The sequence below is a fragment of the Sander vitreus genome, chromosome 20 (genome assembly GCF_031162955.1).
Source record: "Sander vitreus isolate 19-12246 chromosome 20, sanVit1, whole genome shotgun sequence".
NCBI classification, from domain to species: Eukaryota; Metazoa; Chordata; class Actinopteri; order Perciformes; family Percidae; genus Sander; species Sander vitreus.
In genome coordinates, this window is record NC_135874.1 from 19,358,015 (window position 1) to 19,378,666 (window position 20,652).

At 40.0% G+C, this 20,652-nt stretch overlaps 3 protein-coding genes across 6 annotated transcripts in view; 2 read left to right on the forward strand and 1 right to left on the reverse strand.

The window, feature by feature from the left end:
- Window positions 1-799: 799 nt before the first annotated feature.
- On the reverse strand, window positions 800-9,755 carry qpct (glutaminyl-peptide cyclotransferase). Of its 2 annotated transcripts, XM_078277892.1 has the most exons (7): window positions 9,574-9,754; window positions 6,202-6,348; window positions 5,537-5,818; window positions 3,910-4,077; window positions 2,672-2,771; window positions 2,090-2,203; window positions 800-1,996 (listed from the first exon to the last, which is right to left on the reverse strand). In XM_078277892.1, the coding sequence occupies exons 1-7, from the start codon at window positions 9,703-9,705 to the stop codon at window positions 1,815-1,817; spliced, it is 1,125 nt and encodes a 374-aa protein (XP_078134018.1). In that variant the 5' UTR covers window positions 9,706-9,754; the 3' UTR covers window positions 800-1,814. The 2 variants fall into 2 exon arrangements, with proteins under 2 accessions (XP_078134018.1, XP_078134019.1); XM_078277893.1 differs by lacking the exon at window positions 6,202-6,348 and having other exon boundaries at window positions 9,574-9,755.
- A 466-nt stretch (window positions 9,756-10,221) lies between these two features.
- On the forward strand, window positions 10,222-17,347 carry mocs3 (molybdenum cofactor synthesis 3). Its single transcript, XM_078277898.1, has 13 exons — window positions 10,222-10,453; window positions 11,506-11,638; window positions 11,750-11,842; window positions 12,875-12,995; window positions 13,951-14,025; window positions 14,238-14,355; window positions 14,542-14,650; window positions 14,752-14,814; window positions 15,326-15,489; window positions 15,673-15,720; window positions 16,279-16,375; window positions 16,457-16,564; window positions 17,141-17,347. Exons 1-13 carry the CDS (start codon window positions 10,361-10,363, stop codon window positions 17,296-17,298), a joined length of 1,380 nt encoding a protein of 459 aa, XP_078134024.1. The 5' UTR covers window positions 10,222-10,360; the 3' UTR covers window positions 17,299-17,347.
- A 703-nt stretch (window positions 17,348-18,050) lies between these two features.
- The window catches only part of prkd3 (protein kinase D3), a 35,957-nt gene continuing 33,355 nt past the window's right edge, over window positions 18,051-20,652 (forward strand). The window contains exons 1-2 of one of the 3 annotated variants that reach the window (XM_078277895.1): window positions 18,051-18,403; window positions 19,311-19,951. In XM_078277895.1, coding sequence (XP_078134021.1) covers window positions 19,664-19,951 — 288 coding nt within the window. In that variant the 5' untranslated portion in view covers window positions 18,051-18,403; window positions 19,311-19,663. Of the gene's footprint in view, window positions 18,404-19,310; window positions 19,952-20,652 lie in introns of those variants that run through there. The other 2 variants (XM_078277894.1, XM_078277897.1) reach the window with 2 other exon arrangements.

Here is a 20,652-nt window from a genome sequence, read left to right on the forward strand (position 1 = left end):
ATTTTAATTCCAAAGGCCAAGGGAACATTATCAGGATGCATAGTATCCTGGATCAATGAAATAACTGGCCTTTAAAAATAAAAATCTGCCTTCCTCTATGGAAATTTAACATATGGGGTATGTATAATTATGGCCCCTGTATTTTAAGGAAGAACATTTATTTATTTACAATACATTATTCATTCACAAAAAAAATTGGTGTCCTTAAAAGGTCGGATTTTTCCTCATTTTTTTTAATTAAGGCATTAAGATCAATTTCCAAAAGATGATTTTTTTATTCCTCTTTTTAGTCAACTTTAGCATGGGTATGAATACTTATGAGCAGCACTGTATACAACACATTGCAGTCTTAGGTGACTAATGGCCCTTGAAGCACTTATTCTTTTTAATCTCCTTCAAGACAAGATATACAGTATGTTTGTGTACGTTGTTGCCAGGCATCGCAAACATTTCTGACTGCAGCGAACGGGAGAGTCAGATCCACATTCAGTTCTCATGGGAGTGGGCTGGATTAAAGGGGATCTGGGTGGTGTGGAATTCAGGGGAGGTCCTCCCTGATAGGATTAAGCGAATCATGGGATTGTTGTGGAGGTAAGGCGGAGGGATGGAAGGGGTGTTTGGTCTGTTGAAGAGGAGAGGGCCCAAGCTTTTAAAGCTGAGAGGAAGAAAGACTTGAGCACCAGATGGAAAGCTGGAAGAACTGCATTAGTAATGCTATTGTTTTAGGTTAGAATTACAGAAAAAGTTAACATTTCCTCATACAAAAGGTCACCTTAGATAACCACTATGATCATCATCATGAGCGTCAGAGCAACTTCTTTATTCACAGTATTTAACAGTAAAACAGAGACTCGTAAAGATAAGCAAACTCTGCATGGTTTCGCTTGTATTCTGAATCAACATTTATTTCAGCCTCAAAATATAGGAAGTCCAGTTTTGGCACTGTATATTATTCTGGGATCTACATTAAGATCAGGCTACTAATGTGATTTCAACAAAGGCAGGCAAAACATCAGCACAGGAAGTTATCCACTTCACTACCTAAGATGACAGGATATGAAGGGCTAAAGAATACATATAAACCCACTTCCTGCCCCTGACAGGTTTGCTCTGAACACATTTTCGTAGGAGAGGATATGTCACGTAACCTAGGCAGTAGCTAAAACACATGTTATGTGGGTTGCCTTATACTCTGCTCTTTTGGTAGCATCATGTTACATATGTTATACATTGTATATATTTATCACACATGACAGGTCAGAGATTCTGGGGTTTATGAAGGTGGAAAAATAAAGGGTGTCATAGCATTTTAACTGCTTACAATTATTTTCTTTAACCTCTGCGCTGTGCTTTTTCCTTCTCTTTGAGGCACCATATCCTAGACATTAGCATTGATGCCTCATCACAGTGTAAAGGAGGGTTTGAAGCCGATATAAAGAGAGCAGTGTAGTAAAATACACACAGGAGATCCTGTGTGCTGGGGACTTAAGACCTAAAGGCAAAATGAAGCTTCAGAATCTTGAAGTCTCTTATGAACCCATTTGGGAACAAAGTACATTTCACGTGCCAAAGCCCAAATATGTTTAGAAAAAGATTGCAAAATAAAAAAATCAAGCATCTCTAAACATATTCTTTATGTAAAATGTTTTGTGGGGCTGGCACCTGTCGGATGTGCAGGTCAATGAATACATATTATTTGTTTTTCAACAGCATTAAATACAGTGTATTCCTTCAGTCTATAAAACAACAGCTGAAGATCTTTACTACAGTGAAACATTAAAAGAAAGTTGTCAAATTGGTATGCTGGGATTTTTTTATGGGGCATTCTGTGGGTTTGCAGGGATGGCGGGTCTGGCGTTGAGGTACTCCAGAACAAAAACCTGCATTATCTTGTTGAGGTTATGAATAGTGGAGCGATCCAGGTTCTGCTCGTTGTCATCAAACGTGTGCCACACGGACGGGAAGGGGGAGGGGATAAGGTGGAGGATGCGCACACCTGACAGAGAGGCACAGAATGAGGGTCAACCGACGGAGCTACACAATATATGTAATCATATTTTGCATTAGTTGTGTTACTTGGTGTGTCTACCTCTGTTTAGGAATGGTATGTGATCATCTTGTACATGGCCAACAGGTTGATTGGGCCAGAAATATTGCACGTTGTTATGATCCACAAGCTGGTTCATGGAGTGTAAACGCCTTTCTGAGGATATAAGAGGGAGGACAAAGCGTAAAAATAATATCCATCTGTTAGTTCAGTTTAAAGAAAAAAAAACATTGTACAGGTATCATTTCTTAATTGTTTGATAAATCAATAATTTGCTGTTTTGCTTCATCAGGACTGTGTAGGTGTAGTTTGATCCCTCTCTATCTCTCTCTCTCTCTCTCTCTCTCTCTCTCTCTCTCTATATATATATATATATATATATATATAGATATATATATATATAATTAGGATATAATCTCCATAGTGCAGTCGAACAGCACACGAGTTGCAAAGAAGTGGAAAATGTGCAAGAATTTGACTGTCAGCACGGTTGCCCCATTGGCGATGATGACTGAATATGACTGTATTAATGACTAGTGATTAAAATGACTTATGTTTGTGACACACAGTCACTAAAGTAAACAGACTTACATAGTGTTTACAGGGATTATTATGATTATTTACCAATGCTCTGCAGCCTGGAGAGCCAGTGTGTTGTGCTGGGGAACTGGTTGCCGAAGCGTGGGCTAGGAGCCCCGATCAGGTCCATCAACACAAATAGATCCTGGAGGGGAAGAAACAGGGAGAAAGGAGGGAAAAAATGATGGTGATGAGAAGCTGTCTACACATCCATCTACAAGTTAGTTTCTATAATAATCACTATGGGTAGGTTTTTGGCAGTTTGCAGATTATCTGTATCAGCGTTTTATTTGCCTGATAACCGATAAAGTTAATTAATTAAAAAGGGCTCACTCGGGCGCCCGGATAGCTCAGTTGGTAGATATATAGAGGTTTACTCCTCGACGCAGCGGGCCAGTCTTCGACTCCGACCTGCGGCACTTTGCTGCATGTTATTCGCCCTCTCTCTCCCCTTTCATGTCTTCAGCTGTCCTGTCAAAAATAAAGGCTGAAAATGCCCCAAAAAAATAATCTCTACCTCTAAAAGTGCTCTACTTTGGCTGCGCTACAGCTCTACATCTTTCCCTCTGCTTCAGTTTCACTCACCACTGAGTCTGACTTAATGTCCTGCCTACAACACTATCTGACTATCTTTTACTGCGTATATGTTGAAAGTTTCTAATTTATAAAAAAATTGCTTAAAGTGTTTAAACAAAGTTTTGTGTTGGAGTTTGTAACATTCCAAAATCGTATATATCAATAAGATTATTATAATAATAATAATCAATTTTTATTTAAGATTTTCAGTAACTACTAATAATTGGTATTAGCCTTGAAAAAACAGTATCGGTCGATCCTTAATAATCACACAGACACACACACACACACACACACGCACGCATGCAGATACTGTCTGCTTTATCTCTGTCTATCCACACAGGAACGTCGACATTTGTAGATACCCGGTTGCCCTATCTCTCCATGGTTAGGATACAGAAATATATACCAATTAATGTGACATCTTGTTATCATAGACTGTATAAAAAATCATGTTTGATATCAAGACACCCAAGCCTCCCAGATGATAAAATGGGTGGCTTTGTGATTTGAGATTTCTTCGAAATACAAAACTATTTAAGACACACACCTCCCTGGTTGAGGGGTATGTGTGGGCTGTGCGTGTAAAACGAGATCAGGGCTAAGCAGATTGTATTGAGATGGGATGATATTGGGTGTGATTAAGTGATTATGCTACTCTCAGGTGGGCTAGGCAGAAAAGGTGTGAGTAGAGAACTGTGGTGTACTATGCCGTGTAGTTGGTTGGTGTCTGTGGCTCCGGCGGGGTGTGGGGTGCTCTCCATCTTCTGGGCAAGGTGGCGAGAGCCATAAAGGGAGTCTGTGCCCGTCCACTGGAAAAGAGCCTCCTCTCCATCAAAGAAAAGCAACTGCAGAGTCAGGTCGGGATTGGAGCTCTACATGGGAGGGGAAAAAAAGACAGTGAAGGCATTCCCAGAGTTATGCTGCCCTCTAGTGGTTTTGAGGTTACGGTGACAAGAAACCTGCCTGAGGTTTTCTCAGATAGTTTTTATGTGAAATATTTCTTTTTAATTTTGTGACACCCCAAAAATAAGCTTCTGTGATGGTCGGTTTACAATTTCTTCTATGTCATTTATCACCTATGATATTGATTATGTGTCCACGTCTATGGCATCTAATGTATTAGTATTCAATAGGATTCCTATTCCCACTGTGACTGACAGCTGAGTCTGATAAACATCTCTCCCTGTCACAGGCCCTGTCATTGCCTGCCCAACAGACAAGAATCTGAGCTCAACTGTGAAACATGGAAAGGCCAGAGGAGCAAGCTGCATGAATACAAAGTGTTTTCATTATGATTCACTTGTTTGTGGAGCAATTTAATATTGTTGTTGGCAACTTTGTGTTAATTCCCATAAAAACAGCACCAATAATTATAGCTTTTGTACTCAAAATGTTGTTGTTGCCAATGATGTTGTGTTTGAGCAGAGGTTTGTTCATACATAAAGGTTCATGGCAGTCTATACATTATACCTAATATGAAAAAAAATTTAGATTTAGAGAATTTCTTTAGGCCTTCCCCTACAATAAGCTATTTTTTCCTATATTTAGCAATGAAAATGCATAAGGGATAAGGCTGGCAAAATTCTACATATTTCTTATTGTAAACAAATCACAAGAAAAGACTAAAAGATAAAGATAAAAAGATAAATTGATCCTACTAACAGGTGTTTTGTGTATAGCTGAAGCCTATAGCATGTAGAATATTCATTCATATATGAGCCACAATGTTGCGCTGGTTGACATGTTCCTCCATTACCATTACCATGGGCACTGTATTTTATTTTAAAGTCAATCGCACAGGGATGTGTATTAATCTGCAGCTGAAAATAGTCCCTAAAAATGCACTATTTACTCCAGTTTAAGTAATGTTAGCTAAAAACTACGCAAATTACAGGTTTTAAAAATAATGAAACTAAAAGTTGGAAAGTACTGAGAGACAGACTAATGCATAATTGGTGTTGGTCTTTTCGTGGATCACTTGTAATTATTTCTCATGTTTGGAGTCTGAAAATCTAGAGTGATGTTAACCCAGTTCCTGGAACTGTCTGCAACATGTTTGGCCTTGTTTTCCCCAAAGCTTACTGCCATTAGTCTTGTCGTTGTATGACTTGCCTGTGATTCATGGCCACAACACAAGTCAGTGCACAACCACAAAAACTAAAACACAGCCCCAAAATGGCCTGGGTATCATTCAATGCACTGATCTAATGCACACCTCAGGGATTTGAGGCATCTACACATAGAGTCACAGACAGACAGATAGGCCAGTAGCCTAATGTATAGTATGCCCTTTAACTTTGGACGCAGCTTTAGGTCATGCTAAGCCACCACCTTCTGAGCTTTCAGTTCTTCATCCAGGGCTCGTGCCAGCTCCAACATCATGGCACAGGGAACAGCAGAATCAGTGGCGCCTTGGAACTCCCTCCCGTGCCATTGTGGTGGGTAGTACTTGGAGTCGTAGTGACAGGCCAGGACAAGGCGGCGATTGGCTGACGAGTTGAGGGTGGCAACTAGGTTAGTGAAGGGCAGGGTGCCGTAGGGTGTTTCTGACGCAAACTTATCCTCTGTCACCTCCCAGCCTGCTCCGAGGGAACCAAGGGTTGTCTTGATATGCTGTGAACACACACAAAGATCACTTGTTAGTAATGAGCATTCAGTCCGTACCTCACCTTATCACCACCTTACTAATTAGCTGATCTAAGGCTGTGGCAATATAACCTGTTGCTTTCCAATGATCTAGGAATGAAACACAATTTTTCTGATAACTTCTGAATTGGTTGTATTTTCTACTATGACAACATATTGGGGCATAGAAGGTGGAAGACTCACGCACAGGTGATAGGTGATGCCTTTAGTTGCCATGACAATGCCAATAAAATAGTGTTTTCCCATGAAGCAACAGTAACAGGATTTTTCTTTCCATTTATTGTCAAATACGAGTTACATGTTTTCTGTATTTGAAAATGGTCCAGCAATGATCATGTAAATAAATTCACCTCCTGCACGGCCTGGCTGCCTGCAGAGCCTGGGTACCTGGTAACCAGCAGCGGCCTCAGGTCCCTCAGCCACATCTGCTCCAGGTCAGTGTGAGACAGGGCGGCAGTGATCTCATCTTGTGTTAGAGTGAGAGCTCGATGATGGAGCTGAACAGAGCCAGAGGAAACAAACAAAATAGTACAAAATAGATAATATATATATATATATATATATATATATATATATATATATATATATATATATATAAATATGGACTGGTTTTCTTCGCTGATCTTTTTGATGAGAAATCTTTTCTGCCCTTCGAAGCCCTAATTAGAGATCATAATATTCCAAGGTCACACTTCTTCAGATATCTCAAAGTCCGCAGTTTTACCTCCAAACATTTCCCTACTTACCCCAAGCTGCCAAATAAAGACTTGGCATATGATCTGTTAAATCTGAATCCATGGAACAGGGGTCTGATCTCTAAGACGTATAATATAATACATAATATTGATCCTCCATCACACACTAGAATACGTGAAGCCTGGGAAAAGGGACCTGGAAATTGTAATCCTGGATGATGTCTGGGCTAAATGCATCTCCAGCATACACACATCCTCTATATGTGTAAGGCATGGACTGATACAATTCAAGGTATTTCACAGAGTACATTACTCCAATGACAGGCTAGCTAAAATATCTGTCCTAGATGCGGAAACTCTGTGTCATTGGGTCACATGTCTCCATATTTGACTGCCTTTCAGCTTTATGCAACACATCACTCAAACCCAATCCACTCACTGCTATATTTGGAGTTACACCCTCGGAAATACATACCACAAGAACACAGAAGAGAGCAGTAGCGTTCTGTAGTCTCATAACACGTAGAGTAATCTTAATGAATTGGAAATCTAATAAATGCCCACCCTTCAGGAGGTGCTATCTTTACTTCAGCTAGAAAAGATTAGACATACACTGAAAGGTTCTTGTGACACATTCAATAGAGTCTGGACTCTCTTCATTGAATATGTGAAGGAGTTGATCTCTAACAGCTCATGTTATCTAAGTGCTCTCTTTAGTCAACTGTCTGACTAGCCCATTGATATACCTCTGTAGAATTGGATCTTGCTTTATTTTATTTATTTATTTTTTGCACTCTTGGTTCCATGGGAGGGTGTATGGGGAGGGAGAAGGGGAGGGCACCAATGTGGGACTATGTCTCGAGTTTGTTTGTATATGTATGTATGCTCATTTCTGTATATTGAAAACGCCTAAAATAAAGTTATATTAAAAGAAAATAGATGAGAAATAGCATTTGGTTCAATTGATATGTACATGTAGGAAGGAATTAAGGGTGTTCAGACAGACATTTGCAATATGGCTAGTAACATCAGTGCTGTGATCTATGGTCTACTGTTAAGCACTGCAGTGTTGCTAACAGGGTATGGAACATAGCCTATTATTAAGCAATATTTACTCATGTTTTCAGTCAGTGTCTGCAATGTCAACAACGTCTTAGTGTAGGAATATGGAAGTTTTTCTGCAATGCATTTCAATTAAGCAGAAAAGTGGATGACTCACAGCATACACAACAATTGTGTCACAACACTCATATTACTGGAAACCACTGACTGGGTCGCTGTCAGTTACTGTAATATCACATCCTATAACAATGTCTAAAAAAGCCACACAGTATGTTAACATAAAAAAATTGACGAGTGTGAATAGACACTGATTGAATGTCAAAATACACACAGGGCTACTTTAGAAAAGCAGGAATCTATAGAATAAAGAGGCAGAAATGTGAAGTGTGCTTGTTAACATGCTCTCCCTTGCTCTAGGAAATAGAAATGATTTAAAAAAGCAAATCAACCAGTTTGTGTAATTTAAGAAACACAATATGGATCTGGATTCAGATTTTATGCTGTCAATTCAATGTGTGCTAAATGACAGCCACAGGTTAAAAAAACACATTGATTCTTCGATCCGTTGGCTCTTTTTCATTTGGTCTCAAAGTTCACCTGCTGAACACATTGGTTGTCCTGGTAACAAACTGAACCGAGAGGAAGGACAGAGAGCAGGAGAGAAACAGCCGATGGTGAATATCAGAGAACAGTCACAGCCTGTTTTGTGTGTTTTGCACTGCTCGCGCCTCTCCTATAATAGGCCCTCTGGGTAGAGGTGTGGCAATGTGATATATTGAGATTATCAAATTGATACTGCCAATTATTTTAATTATCAATTATTTTTTAGATCAACAATTTGGTCTTAAAAATGTCAGAAAATAGTGAAACATGTCCATCACATCTACCCAGAGCCCAAGGTGACGTCTTTAAATAACTTGTTTTGTGCGACCAACCGTTCAAAACCCAACAATATTAAACTTTCAATGACATAAAGAGCTAATTATCTCAATTAAGAAGCTGAAACCGGCAGATTTCTGACATTGTTGCTTGATATGTAATGTATGTCTTTTCTATTTTTATAGAAAATCACAGAGGACATTTGTTCCCCCTAATTTAGTTTCACTTTATTGTCTCAGACAATAGGGGAGGGAACATTACTTAAATCTGTTCATCACAATTGAAGCATAAACATTTACTTAAAAAACCTGTTCACTGTATGGGTTGGGCCGATACTGTCTCACGTACTGTAATTATAGAGTGGCACACAAAATGCATAATTATGTGGTCACAAAGACTGAATATAGTCATCCAGAGCTCTAGCGCTCACTTCAGTTGTTGAAGTTCATAGAGGGTTAAAAGGGGGTCCAATTAAGGTCTATAAATACCAAGACCTGCAATTGGAGGATCAATGATGATGACTGTGCTGCCATAGCAACTAGGCAAGGAGGAGAAGAGAAAAAGTACATAAATAAGGGACATGTATGACCAAGCACACCCAGGTGCATCTCAGGAGAATTACACAACAGTGCTGGGTAACAATGCAGAGGGTTGCTGGAATATCATGAATTATATAATTACATTACATATATTATGCATATCAAAACTGTTTTTGGGCACTTATATTTTTCCCTTTCTCATAATGAATAGTCTACTGGGATATTACTATTTTAAAAGGGAACAAATGAACACACAGAGACACCATATACACAATTGGAGTGAATCATTTTTCAGACAATTCAAACATTTCTCTGACAAAACAAATCAGTATATTGGGTTCAGATGCTTTGACGTTACAAAAAAATAAACAAGATATTTGGAGTTAATTGCAAACATTCATTTGAGCCTTGTCAAAATACTTGATGCTGTATGTGGCAATTTTTTCACTTTAAGAGACGGGTTTCTTAATGTCTAAATGCACAATTATGACTGCCTGGCAATATGTTGACAACAAAACTTACTCATTACTCGACTTAATTGACTTACTTTTTCTTGTGTCCAGGGAATTCCATCGGTGCAGTGAATGAATGTCACCCAGATGGCCACAGTGTAAAATAAACGCATTTTGGAGGGACTGTGGCTTCGCTCAGCCATCGCTGTTGTCGCTCCTCTCCACATTCCTCTCTCTCCTCTGTGAAAGCTTACAGATCATGTGAAAAGCAGGAGGGAGGACCCGAAGCTCTCTAAACCACAGAGCGTCACTGACACACTGTGTGTGTGTGTGTGTGTGTGTGTGTGTGTGTGTACGTGCGCTTCATCCACTCCCAAGAACCACATGGGTATGATACAGGAACCCCATATATCCCTTTGATAATTGCTCGTTTCAACAACCCATGTATTGCATACCTACACATGTCAAGACATAACCCAGTGAACCCATTATCTCCTAACTACTGGTCAACGTTTAAATGGGAGCTTTATATTTAACAAAAAAAAAACCACCAAATAAGTAATAGCCTATATTTAAAGATATCGTTCTTGCAGGTACTTAAATGGGAATGCTTTGTTTAGAGATTTGTGGAGTACAAAACATGTTCATTTTCTAAGAGTAAATAGCATTAAATAGCCTATTTGTTTACTTCTTTTTTATTTGTAAAAATAAGAAAAGTACATTAGACCAGTGGTTCATACGTCACCTAACACGTGGTCTCAGTGTCACGTGGTCAACCCGGAAGTTTGTACCGTGTTCTTCAAGTTCTTGAGTTACATCGTAGCTAAATAAGAATTGTAGCGTTTTTACTGTAAGTTACGTGTTTTCTTAGTGCCAACAGCCATGGCACAAGAGGTGCGCTGCTTGAAGGCGCAGCTCGAGGAGAAAGAGAAAGAGATCGCTGCTCTGAAGAATAAACTGGCACAACTGGAAAAAGTACGAAAGTCTTAACGTTACTGAAATTACTGTACTTTCTGTTATGTTCCTATATACATGTTTTTTTTTATAATCTATTCGCCTCATATTCTATCTAGCAGTTTAGCATTTATGGTGTATGGTACTATCATCTTTGTAACCAAGCAAACATTGCTTATAGCCTGTCATCGAAACATAACAGCACGTTTGACGCCAGCTAACGTGAACTTAAACGTTAACGTATTCCTCTTATCTTAAAATGAACCTGGACACGTGATAGACAGCTTACTAGCTTGTTAGCTAGCAAGTGAAATACAAAATTTTTCCGAAGACGATGTGTATCTGAGGGGAAATTCAACTTTAAAGCACAGTAAAACATAAACCTTGTAATATAAAAATAGGGACGGCTAAAAAACACACAACATATACAGTATATGCACACATTGTTGTAGCTCCTGATGTCAGTCATCATGAGGCATCCGGACATCCACATCCACATGTGCTGGGCAAATAATGAGCACAAAAAGAGAATTGATTAACTCATTTATATACATTTGAGGAAAATATGCCCACTTATTAAATTACAGGGAGTGATCACACAATACCCTTGTGAATAGCACATTCATATTCAAAGTATATCATTAAATGCAAAAATCATGCAAATGTAATCCTAGAATGCAGTGCTATAATTATACATTCAGATGTCTTTGAACTAACAAATAAATCAATGGCAAATGTGCCTTCAGGGAGACAGAAAGTTTTAAAAGTTCCAAAATAAATCTGGATATTTTAAATAAATAAAGAGATAATGCACACTTGACTCATGTAATCTTACATGCTGAATAAAATATAAATAAGCATACTACAGTATAAGCCACTTAAATCTTTCCATGTGAAGAGCTTTTCCCAAATAACGCCTTATGTCAGACATATGGGCTGTAGACATATGCAAAGAGAGATCATTATATTATAGAGGCAGGCTGCTGAGGGCTTTGATGCCACCTGGCTCAAAACTTAACTTAAAACTTGTTTCTTATATCATGTGTAACCATTTCTCACCGATGTGATATAAGAGCCATGCCTCTGGACTGGAGCTGTATGAAAAAGTGACCCCCCTAACCCCCCTGAAAGCCAAAACAGCCCTAAGCAATGAGGACATCATGCGGTACAGCAGACAGCTCCTTCTGCCTGAGCTGGGTGTACAAGGTACGGATGGCTACAGACAGTGATATTCTGATATACAGTACAGTTAGCATTCTGGCAAGTGAGATTAATGCCATGACTAAACACAACAAAGTGAATCTTGATTGCCCACAGGTCAGCTAAACTTATCCAAGACCTCAGTGCTGATTGTGGGCTGTGGAGGACTGGGCTGCCCCCTGGCTCAGTATCTTGCAGCAGCAGGCATCGGTAGGTAATCTAGTTGATTAATGCTCAGCATGACCTTGTGCCAAACAAATCAAATCATTAACCTTGAAATAAATCTGCTGTATGGGTGTGAGTAATTGTTGAGCTGTCAACGGGTTGTCTTTTCCCATAGGCGAGGTCTAAAATTAGGAATCTGGCTCACCTCCCAGTGGCTGGTAAACTAAATAAATGTACCTGTGGGGAAGAGGTTTGCAGCCATTAATTTCCATTTCCAAAAAGAAATATATCACACCACCCATTTTAGTCCAGTTTAATGATTTCAATCAGGTACACTGGAAAAGCTTAGGTAAAGAGACAAGAGTGTATTCACAGATTCTTATTTGACCCTTGTGTTGTCTTCCAAAATTGATTTTTTTTATACCTTTTTGTCACTTAAATGCAACGCTAACACCAACTTGTTACCACAAGTTTTACACTTATTCTTGGAATTTATGGTCAACAAACCTCATTTATATGAAGTTATACCAAATTTTTGAGTTAAAAAAGCAGAAATTATAAATTATTTTGACTAATAGTTAAGATCAGAAGATGTTGATAATCACAGACTAGTATAGCCAGGATATTGTTTTGAAACCATTAAAACATTTTTTTTTCTAACGCTACAAAATTTAATAGAAGACCCAACATTTTATGAAGGTAATCATTGATTTCACCTGAAGAACTTATCGGACCATCCATGTTATTTTGGGGCGATTTGGTTCAAAGGAAACCCATATTTCTGTATTAAAAAACTTTAAAAACGACAAGGACAATACAAGGGTTAAGACTTATTTTGTGAAAATGTTTTTCTTCTCCGTCAAACTTTTACTACCTGCTGCCTCAGGTGAAGTTTCAACCACATTTTTTTCAAGTTCAACAGAGAAGAATCGCAGATAAAAAGTGTCAAGTCTTACAAAGCCACACTTTGTTAAATTTGTACCCCGGTTATAGAGATTAATCTTCATGGTTCGCCGACGTTATCCAGGTTTGACATTTTTTTCTAAAGCCTTTCTGACTGATTTTGTGTCTCTGCAGGGCGCCTGGGCCTGCTGGACTACGACGAGGTGGAGCTCAGTAACCTGCACAGACAGGTGCTTCACGGGGAGGAGAACCAGGACCAAGCAAAGGCTCTGTCGGCTGCCAATTCAGTTAGAAGGTACCGATTGGCGCCTGCAGACATCGGATGAAAATGTATAATGTGTGGTACCTAACAGGTCAAAAGCACCATTTCAATATTATCTAGTAGAGCAAAAGTGTTTTGGAGTATTTGAGAAATGTAATCCTGCATACATTTGTGCCAAAAATGCACAGACAGACTTGAGAATTATTTTTGATATTATTAGTAAATGTTGTCTAACTATGATAAGTGCTGTGTTTCTATGTGTTTTGTGACCATTTGGTTGCAGTGTAATGCATGCTGGCGCTCTCCAGTCTCACCACAGGTTATATTTGGTTGTGTATTTCACCCGAGTCTGCAAATATTGTGTAAACATGTTATTTTAGAGACAGCTGTTTTTGGTGCCTTTCTCCCTCACAGTGGGCCTACTGTGGTTCACACACACACACACACACACACACACACACACACACACACACACACACACACACACACACACACACACACACACACACACACACACACACACACACACATTGTATAGCCATGACCACATGAGGGCGCCGTTTCTCTTACTAGCAAATATCTTGTACGTTGTTTTGATGCTGTGTCTCACACACACACCCTCTTACTTTAATTGTTCATTACTGATAATTTACTACATACACAATACAACTTGTAATACAAGAGTCTTGAGTTGATTTTGATAGTTGGGACAGACAGTAAAGATTAGGAGGGAGCGAGAAGACCCTCCCATGGGACCCATAATGGGATTAAGGTCCCATGTCAGATTCAAAACTCACGTTGCCATTTGTGGTTTGTTCTTTGTTCTTGGATTAACCAAACCACCAATATGACCCTATGACCCTTCTTGTTTTAAGACATTTGTTAGAAATACTAATCTGGTTGTAATAAAGCTGCTAATTATGCAGGACCAAAACCAGACTTCTCAGTAAATGAATTGATATTTTTGAATGTGATTTCATGTCTCCAGGTTGAACTCAACAGTAGAGTGTATCCCCTACCACCTGCAGCTCTTGTCGGAGAACGCCTTGCAACTCATTCAACAGTATCCTGCTGCAACCTACATCTGTTACACAGACCTGCTTATTCTTTGTCATGAAACTATCTTACAGCTGCCACCCCCTAAGTCTTTTTCAGGCCTATATTGCTTATATTGCATGACTAGTGTTTTAGATATTCAGTTAGGAAATGTGTACATGTGACTAACCATTAATATGAACTCTGCCTGTGATGACACCTTGACTTTGCTGACCTCATATATGACATTGTGGCTGATTGTTCAGACAACGTCCCCACTCGTTATCTGGTGAATGACGCCTGTGTGCTCAGTGGCAAGCCTCTGGTGTCAGCAAGTGCACTGAGAATGGAGGGACAGGTAAGGTAGAAAGGCTTTTGTGCATCAATGTAGCAGAAGTCCATCAGCTCCTCTAGATATGTAATGTTTTCTTACCAGCATTAAAGCCTTCTTGCTCTGTGTGTGTGTGTGTGTGTGTGTGTGTGTGTGTGTGTGTGTGTGTGTGTGTGTGTGTGTGTGTGTGTGTGTGTGTGTGTGTGTGTGTAGCTGACAGTATATAACTACTGTGGAGGCCCCTGCTACAGATGTCTGTACCCACTACCCCCACCACCAGAGACAGTGACCAACTGTTCTGACGGAGGGGTGTTGGGAGTGGGTGAGTCTCGTCCCCTTACTTGCCCAGGAGCCATTAACTTTATACAAAGTACATTCTGTGTAAATGATAGTTGTTAGTAACATGTTCCACTTTTCTTTAAGTTCCAGGGATAATGGGCTGCTTCCAAGCTTTGGAAGTCCTCAAGATTGCCTCTGGACAAGGCTGTATCCTTTGGTTTCCCATTCTGAACTCCCACATTACATACAGTACCTACCTTGGACATTTTGTTGCTTTACATCAGAATTTTCCACAGAGTCATCTGGATGAATCAACAAAGAACTGCTGAAAGGGCTTTCATTGTAGCACAGTTAGCGATGGGAAGGGTGTTTTGTGCCTGTCTGATAAAATATGCACTCTGCTGACTCTTCATTTGCCATTCCCATGATAACTCTTTTGAAGCTGTTGTGGTTAAAGTGTTCTCATGCTAACATTGAGACTCACATCAGAGAATAGACTTCCCCTATCCTGCCCTCTGTCTTGCATTGTGGTACCCATGCTAACACCTGGCCCTTATGCATCAGTCAGGGAAGTACCGTACTGTTTTCCTATCAAAACGGCTGAATGTTGCTATGGTGCTCATACACAAATGGGGGACGTGGCAGCCGATTTCTCTGAATCAAGCAACGCGGTGATACTTTTCAACAAAGTAGCCTTTTCCTTGACACGGCGTGCCAGCTTCCTGCGGCCAACAGCTGGTGATGTTTGACGCTCAAGATACCAGATTCAGGTCCATCAAGTTGCGGCCCAAGCAGGCCGGCTGTGCAGTGTGCGGAGAGAACCCCAGTGTAAGCCAGCTAGTGGATTATGAGGCGTTCTGTGGGTCTGCTGCCACTGATAAGGTTGGTCATAAGAGTCAGAACTGCTGGTGTACCCCGTATTATGGGGTTGTGCACATTTTCACGGGAATATTTCTTTTTGTAAGTAATAAGAAGTGTTTCTGACATCTACTGGATTTTGCCATACATGTCATTATTCTCTAATCATAGGAAAAACCTCTCATTGCCTGATATCATGTGTTTCAGTGCCGCAAACTCAACCTCCTTTCCAAAGACCAGAGGATCACAGTACAGGTAGGGAATATATAGTCCAGAACAGTTGGCCATTGCGTGACTCCCTGTATTTAGTGCTGTTTATTGTATGATTACTCACAATTTTCATGTGCATTCATAAACTGATTACATCTCAGCGCTGACCCAGCCCCAAATGGGAAATGACTTAAAATGTGCCTGTAGATTTTCTGTGGGAAAGAATAACATGTTCTATTTGGCAGTGAGAGCAGTGGTAGTGGATTGCATCTGTTCCTGGAGAATTGGTGCTTTCAAACCCACTGAGTCATTAGGCACAGAGATTGGGATCATGATTGATTGGGCTGTAATCGAGATTGTGCAAAGGGTCTCTATTTAGAAAACAGTTTTGTTTCCTGTGATTTAAGGAAAAGCAGTTACAATGTTCATATTACTCCACAAATCCAAATCCAAGCAACATTTCAACATTTGCTGAGAGTAATTTAGGTTTCCCTGTTTAACCATAGATATCAATGTCTTTACCCAAAAGATAAAGCCACGCCTCTCTCTAATTATAAAGTTATTAGTATTTGTGCATTAAGGCCTGTTTTAATGTAATTCCAGGATTATAAATCGATAATGGACAATGCGGAGCCCCATCTCTTGTTGGATGTGCGCCCTCCTGTGGAGGTGGATATATGCCACTTACCTTTCTCTCTTAGTATCCTTTCAGTGATGGAGGCACAACATCAATCTCCTGTTTCCCATTTCTGTGTGATGATGCTCCTTATATTGTTGCCAGACATTCCCCTCTCAAGTTTAGAGGAGAGGAAGAGTGAACATATGCAATTACTTCAGGAGAAAATCAGCCAGTTGAAACAGCAGATGGAAGGTGACTGCCGGCCTCCAGGTAACATGTCAAAACACCTTTTAGGGTCCGTACATGTTGTTTGAAATGAACAGGCACGTAGAGCCACTTGTGCATATTCACAGTCCACTTTGTGGTCTCATACAGTAGGGCCGCAGGCTTATTTTGGATAGCTAGTAACAGGTTGTAATGGGGTTGCTAGGTGACCCCTTTTTCCAAAACAAGTGTGGTCAATCTGAGCAGCTGGCCTGCTTCAGAGAAATTAATATTCAAAATGTTATTTTGGTGAGGTTCTGGGCATTGAGCTTTCTTTATCAATGAGCTAAATTTAGCTTTGTGGCGTTTTAGCTTGGCATTTAATACAGCCTTGGTTGTTTATTATTTGCACAATCAACTCTATGATTTTAAGTATATCACTTAATGTAATATTTGTGTCATTCAAAGTCTTGTGTTCAGCTTTCTGTACCTTACAGTGTTTCTCTGTGTTCTTTCATCATGGTTAAGGCTAAGTATATTGAAGTTAATTAATACTTTGAATCTAACGCATAGTGAGTCTTTAAGATTCACTGGTGTCGCCAAACTAATCTCTCAGTGTTTTCTCTCTGCCGATTCCTCCAGTGTATGTGATCTGTAAGCTGGGTAACATCTCTCAGAAGGCGGTGCAGGTTGTAGAGAAGATGAGTGGATCAGAAGTGGACAGAATCACAGTGAAAGACATCAGTGGAGGCCTCATGGCTTGGGCAAAGAGAATAGACCCCACGTTTCCACAGTACTAATCCATTTTAAATGCTTTTTTTGGGTCAATAAACTGCATTGTGTTTGTCATCAATGTTGATTTTGTTTTATTATATATACTGTATGTGTACTGAACATCTTCCAGGTAAATTGGCTTTAATGGCATTACTGAACAGCAAAATCTCACATACAAAGTGTAACAATAGACCAGTTCCTAAAATGTGTTGTGTAACCTGCTGTGTATAGATCGTGTATAGAGCTGGCAGTTAGATAATACGTAAGCATCCTTGCAAAATCAAATCTCTCTTCCTGTTTTTTCTTTCAATTCTTAGAATTAGTAATAGTTAATTGAACAGATAGCTTCCTCATTTCAAAGGAAATTAACATACACTTTCCATGTCAGGGTCCTGAAGCAGACACAAAGGCCCATATAGCCCTGTTTTCCCTTTAAACCTCTGTTAAGCTGTTTAGGCTATAGGTTGAGAGACAGCATAGTAGAGACTTCAACTTTCTTGTTTATTTATTAAAGTACAGTGAAATCAATTCATTTCTCATTTTGCTGATGACATTAAAAGGAACCCGTTCAAGGGCACATGAGGACTCTTGGACCCCACTTTGGAAACCAGTTACAAACCGATCCGGGTCGTGTAGAATGGAGTTTTGTTTCTTGGCATGGCCAAGTTGAAATAACGGAAAAGAAAAGCACATGCGCATTGACTTGAGCTCCATCGGAGGCGCCATTGCTTCACATATTGCTGTAGTTCAAGTTTTCCTCCCCACACATGGAAAGTCAGTTATGCGGAGAAAATAAAAAGACTCCAAGCCCCAGCGACGGTCGCTGCTCATTTTTTCGTCAAGCAGGGGGAGTAGACACAGCTGGAGGGAATAAAGATGCGCATGAATTTACAATCTGGAATAAAAGATAAGAGAAAATAAATGGACGGCTCGGTTAGTCTCAGCTCGCATGTATGTAAAACTAATGTCGCAATTTGTTACATGTAAACTACGACGCTGCGCTTTTGTGTGTGACTTCCATACAGTGCAGAATTTGAAACTTCAGACTTCGCTTTCCTCAGTTGATGGAGTTACAAAGTGTCTGCATTAAACTCACAATGGAAAGAAAAGCGCCCTTCGCTGACTGTGAAGGTAAAGTATCATTTCAGAAATATTTAAAGCGACGTTTAGTTGTAAACGGGCTTTACGTGAAGAGATATCTAGTTCAACTACAAGAAGTCATCTGAATGTATAGATTCAGGTCTTGTATAACTCGTTTTGCTGGCATTCTCGACTCTCGGGTTGTCTTCTGCCAGCAAGCCAATCGAAAGTGGGAGGGGTGCAGATGTTAAGAAGCCTTGGTTCCAGATGTTTATGGAGTTTGAACTCTGTAAACACAGAAAGGATACGCTTTTTTCAACCTTTACGTGTCTTTTAGGCTATTATTTAATTGTTTTGCGCACGAGCAGTAAGGCCTGTTAGTATAGTTTTGTTAGTTTACCGAATGTCAAAAAGGTCGATAGTAAAGTTAAAACTTATGATACTATACACAAAAGTACAAGCTGTGGCTAGCACGGTCCGTTTACAAAAAGGCATTTATGAGTTAGCTTAAAGCTAACCCTGGGAAGCACTTAGAACCAAAACAATGCAAGGCAGCAACAAAACACAACACAAGTAGGCTAAAAATCTAATGGTAGTCTAGGAGAAGTACAAATTCAAGTTTTAAGAAACAATTATAGCAAGGGGAAAACTATTGATAAAGATTTTGTGGTCTTAATTTTGAAAAATATGTATATAAGCGTAACTAACAATTTGATATTAGTTGGTGGTGAAATCCTTTGTGAGTTGAGAAGGCAGATTGGCTGAAACATGTTTTTCTAAATAAATTCAACTAAAAAGTGTTACAATGAGAAGAAAAGTAGCAGTTTCATTCATACAGCCAGGCAGAATGAGAGCCTCTAATGTGCACCAGTCCTTTACTGTCTCTACTGTATTCAGACAGGTGAATACTTTTTTCATTATTAAAAATAGCACTGTGTGTGTCTGTTTGCGGTGACAGGCTTCCTGTGGTCAGAATGGATTACTGACTTCAGTAAGGAGAAGGAGCGCCACTTCAGGATATGATGCTCTTTGCAGTGAGAAGTCTGCGGAATTATTCACAGACTTTTTCTCCATCGCCTGCCCATCTAGTGAATGAGTGTGTGTTCTATGAGCTCAGGTGGGCGGATCACCTATTACCCCTCTTAATTCATGAAAAACAATGTCACTTTGATCAACTTATATATTGCTGACTCGCTACCACTGATGAAGACCAAAGATTTCCCCGACCAAGAGTCAACTGTGCTTTTTTCTGCCAGCCTTCACTAAAACCTCCACTATTCAACATTCTACGTTGCCATTGGAAGAAACCCAATGTCTGCCTCCTCTCCCCCATCCTTACCTCGAGCCTTCCTCCACTCTCTCCATCCGCACCACCCATCCTCGTCGTCCGCCCCGTCGCCGAGCCCACCCGGACTGCTGTACACACGGCTGTCCAACGGCAGTCACAGCATCCCCAGCCCCACTAACTCTCGCAGCTCTTTCCATGGGGTGTCCTTCCTGCTGCAGATAGGACTGACCAGAGAGACGGTGAACCTGGAGGCCAGTGACCTGTCGCTGTCTTCTGTCAAGGATCTGGTGTGCTCCATAGTGGACCAGAAGGTAAGCGACTTATCGAAGCACCCCCTTTCATATGATTCACACTCTGTTTTCAGTTAGAAAGGACATCTCTCATCAAACATTGTTTCTCCAATGTCTTCTGAAGTGAAAGGTTTTCCACATACACATGCAAACCAACTACAATTGGCTTGTTTTCAAACTTTAGCAGGAATACCCAAGGTAGCGGAGGACCAACATGATGCACTAACATGTGTTTTGCCATCTTCTACCATATTCGTTTAATTCTCAGACATCTGGGCCTCGTATCCCAAAATGAGTCAACACCGCAGAAGCATGCACATGGACAGCACGGATGCTCCTCCAGTTACAGCACACAGTGTAGTAGTTATTTACATTGTGGTATAATGTTACTGGAGTGTTGGACCTACTTTATTTTCTATGTCAAGTCAAGTGAAGTCATTTAATTTGTATAGCACATTTAAACGAACAACAGTTGACCCAAAGTGCTTTACAGGTAGAGCAGGGAAGGCAGAAACAGTATGCCTTAAAGTGTGCAAGATTCCATGAAAGCAGTTAGGCAAAGGTAAAATCAAATAATGTAACATAGAATAAAACAACAATGGAACAAAATATGCAAATACAAAAAGATAAGAAAAAGTTGAGTTCGGTTCATTGCTCTGAAAATGGAAAATGGAGTTAAAAGCAAGAGAGTAAAAATGTGTCTTCAGGTTTGATTTAAAACT

Bases quoted from the DNA above. Each gene is read 5' to 3' on its own strand.
- qpct (XM_078277892.1), bottom strand. From the start codon at position 9,705: ATGTGGAGAGGAGCGACAACAGCGATGGCTGAGCGAAGCCACAGTCCC. The intron at 2,772-3,909 runs GTACACCACAGT...CTTCCCCTCCAG, and splicing joins CCAACCAACTACACGGCATA to GATCTATTTGTGTTGATGGA. The intron at 1,997-2,089 runs GTAGACACACCA...CCTCTCTGTCAG, and splicing joins CATACCATTCCTAAACAGAG to GTGTGCGCATCCTCCACCTT.
- mocs3 (XM_078277898.1), top strand. From the start codon at position 10,361: ATGGCACAAGAGGTGCGCTGCTTGAAGGCGCAGCTCGAGGAGAAAGAG. The intron at 11,639-11,749 runs GTACGGATGGCT...GATTGCCCACAG, and splicing joins GCCTGAGCTGGGTGTACAAG to GTCAGCTAAACTTATCCAAG. The intron at 14,815-15,325 runs GTATCCTTTGGT...ACGGCGTGCCAG, and splicing joins GATTGCCTCTGGACAAGGCT to CTTCCTGCGGCCAACAGCTG.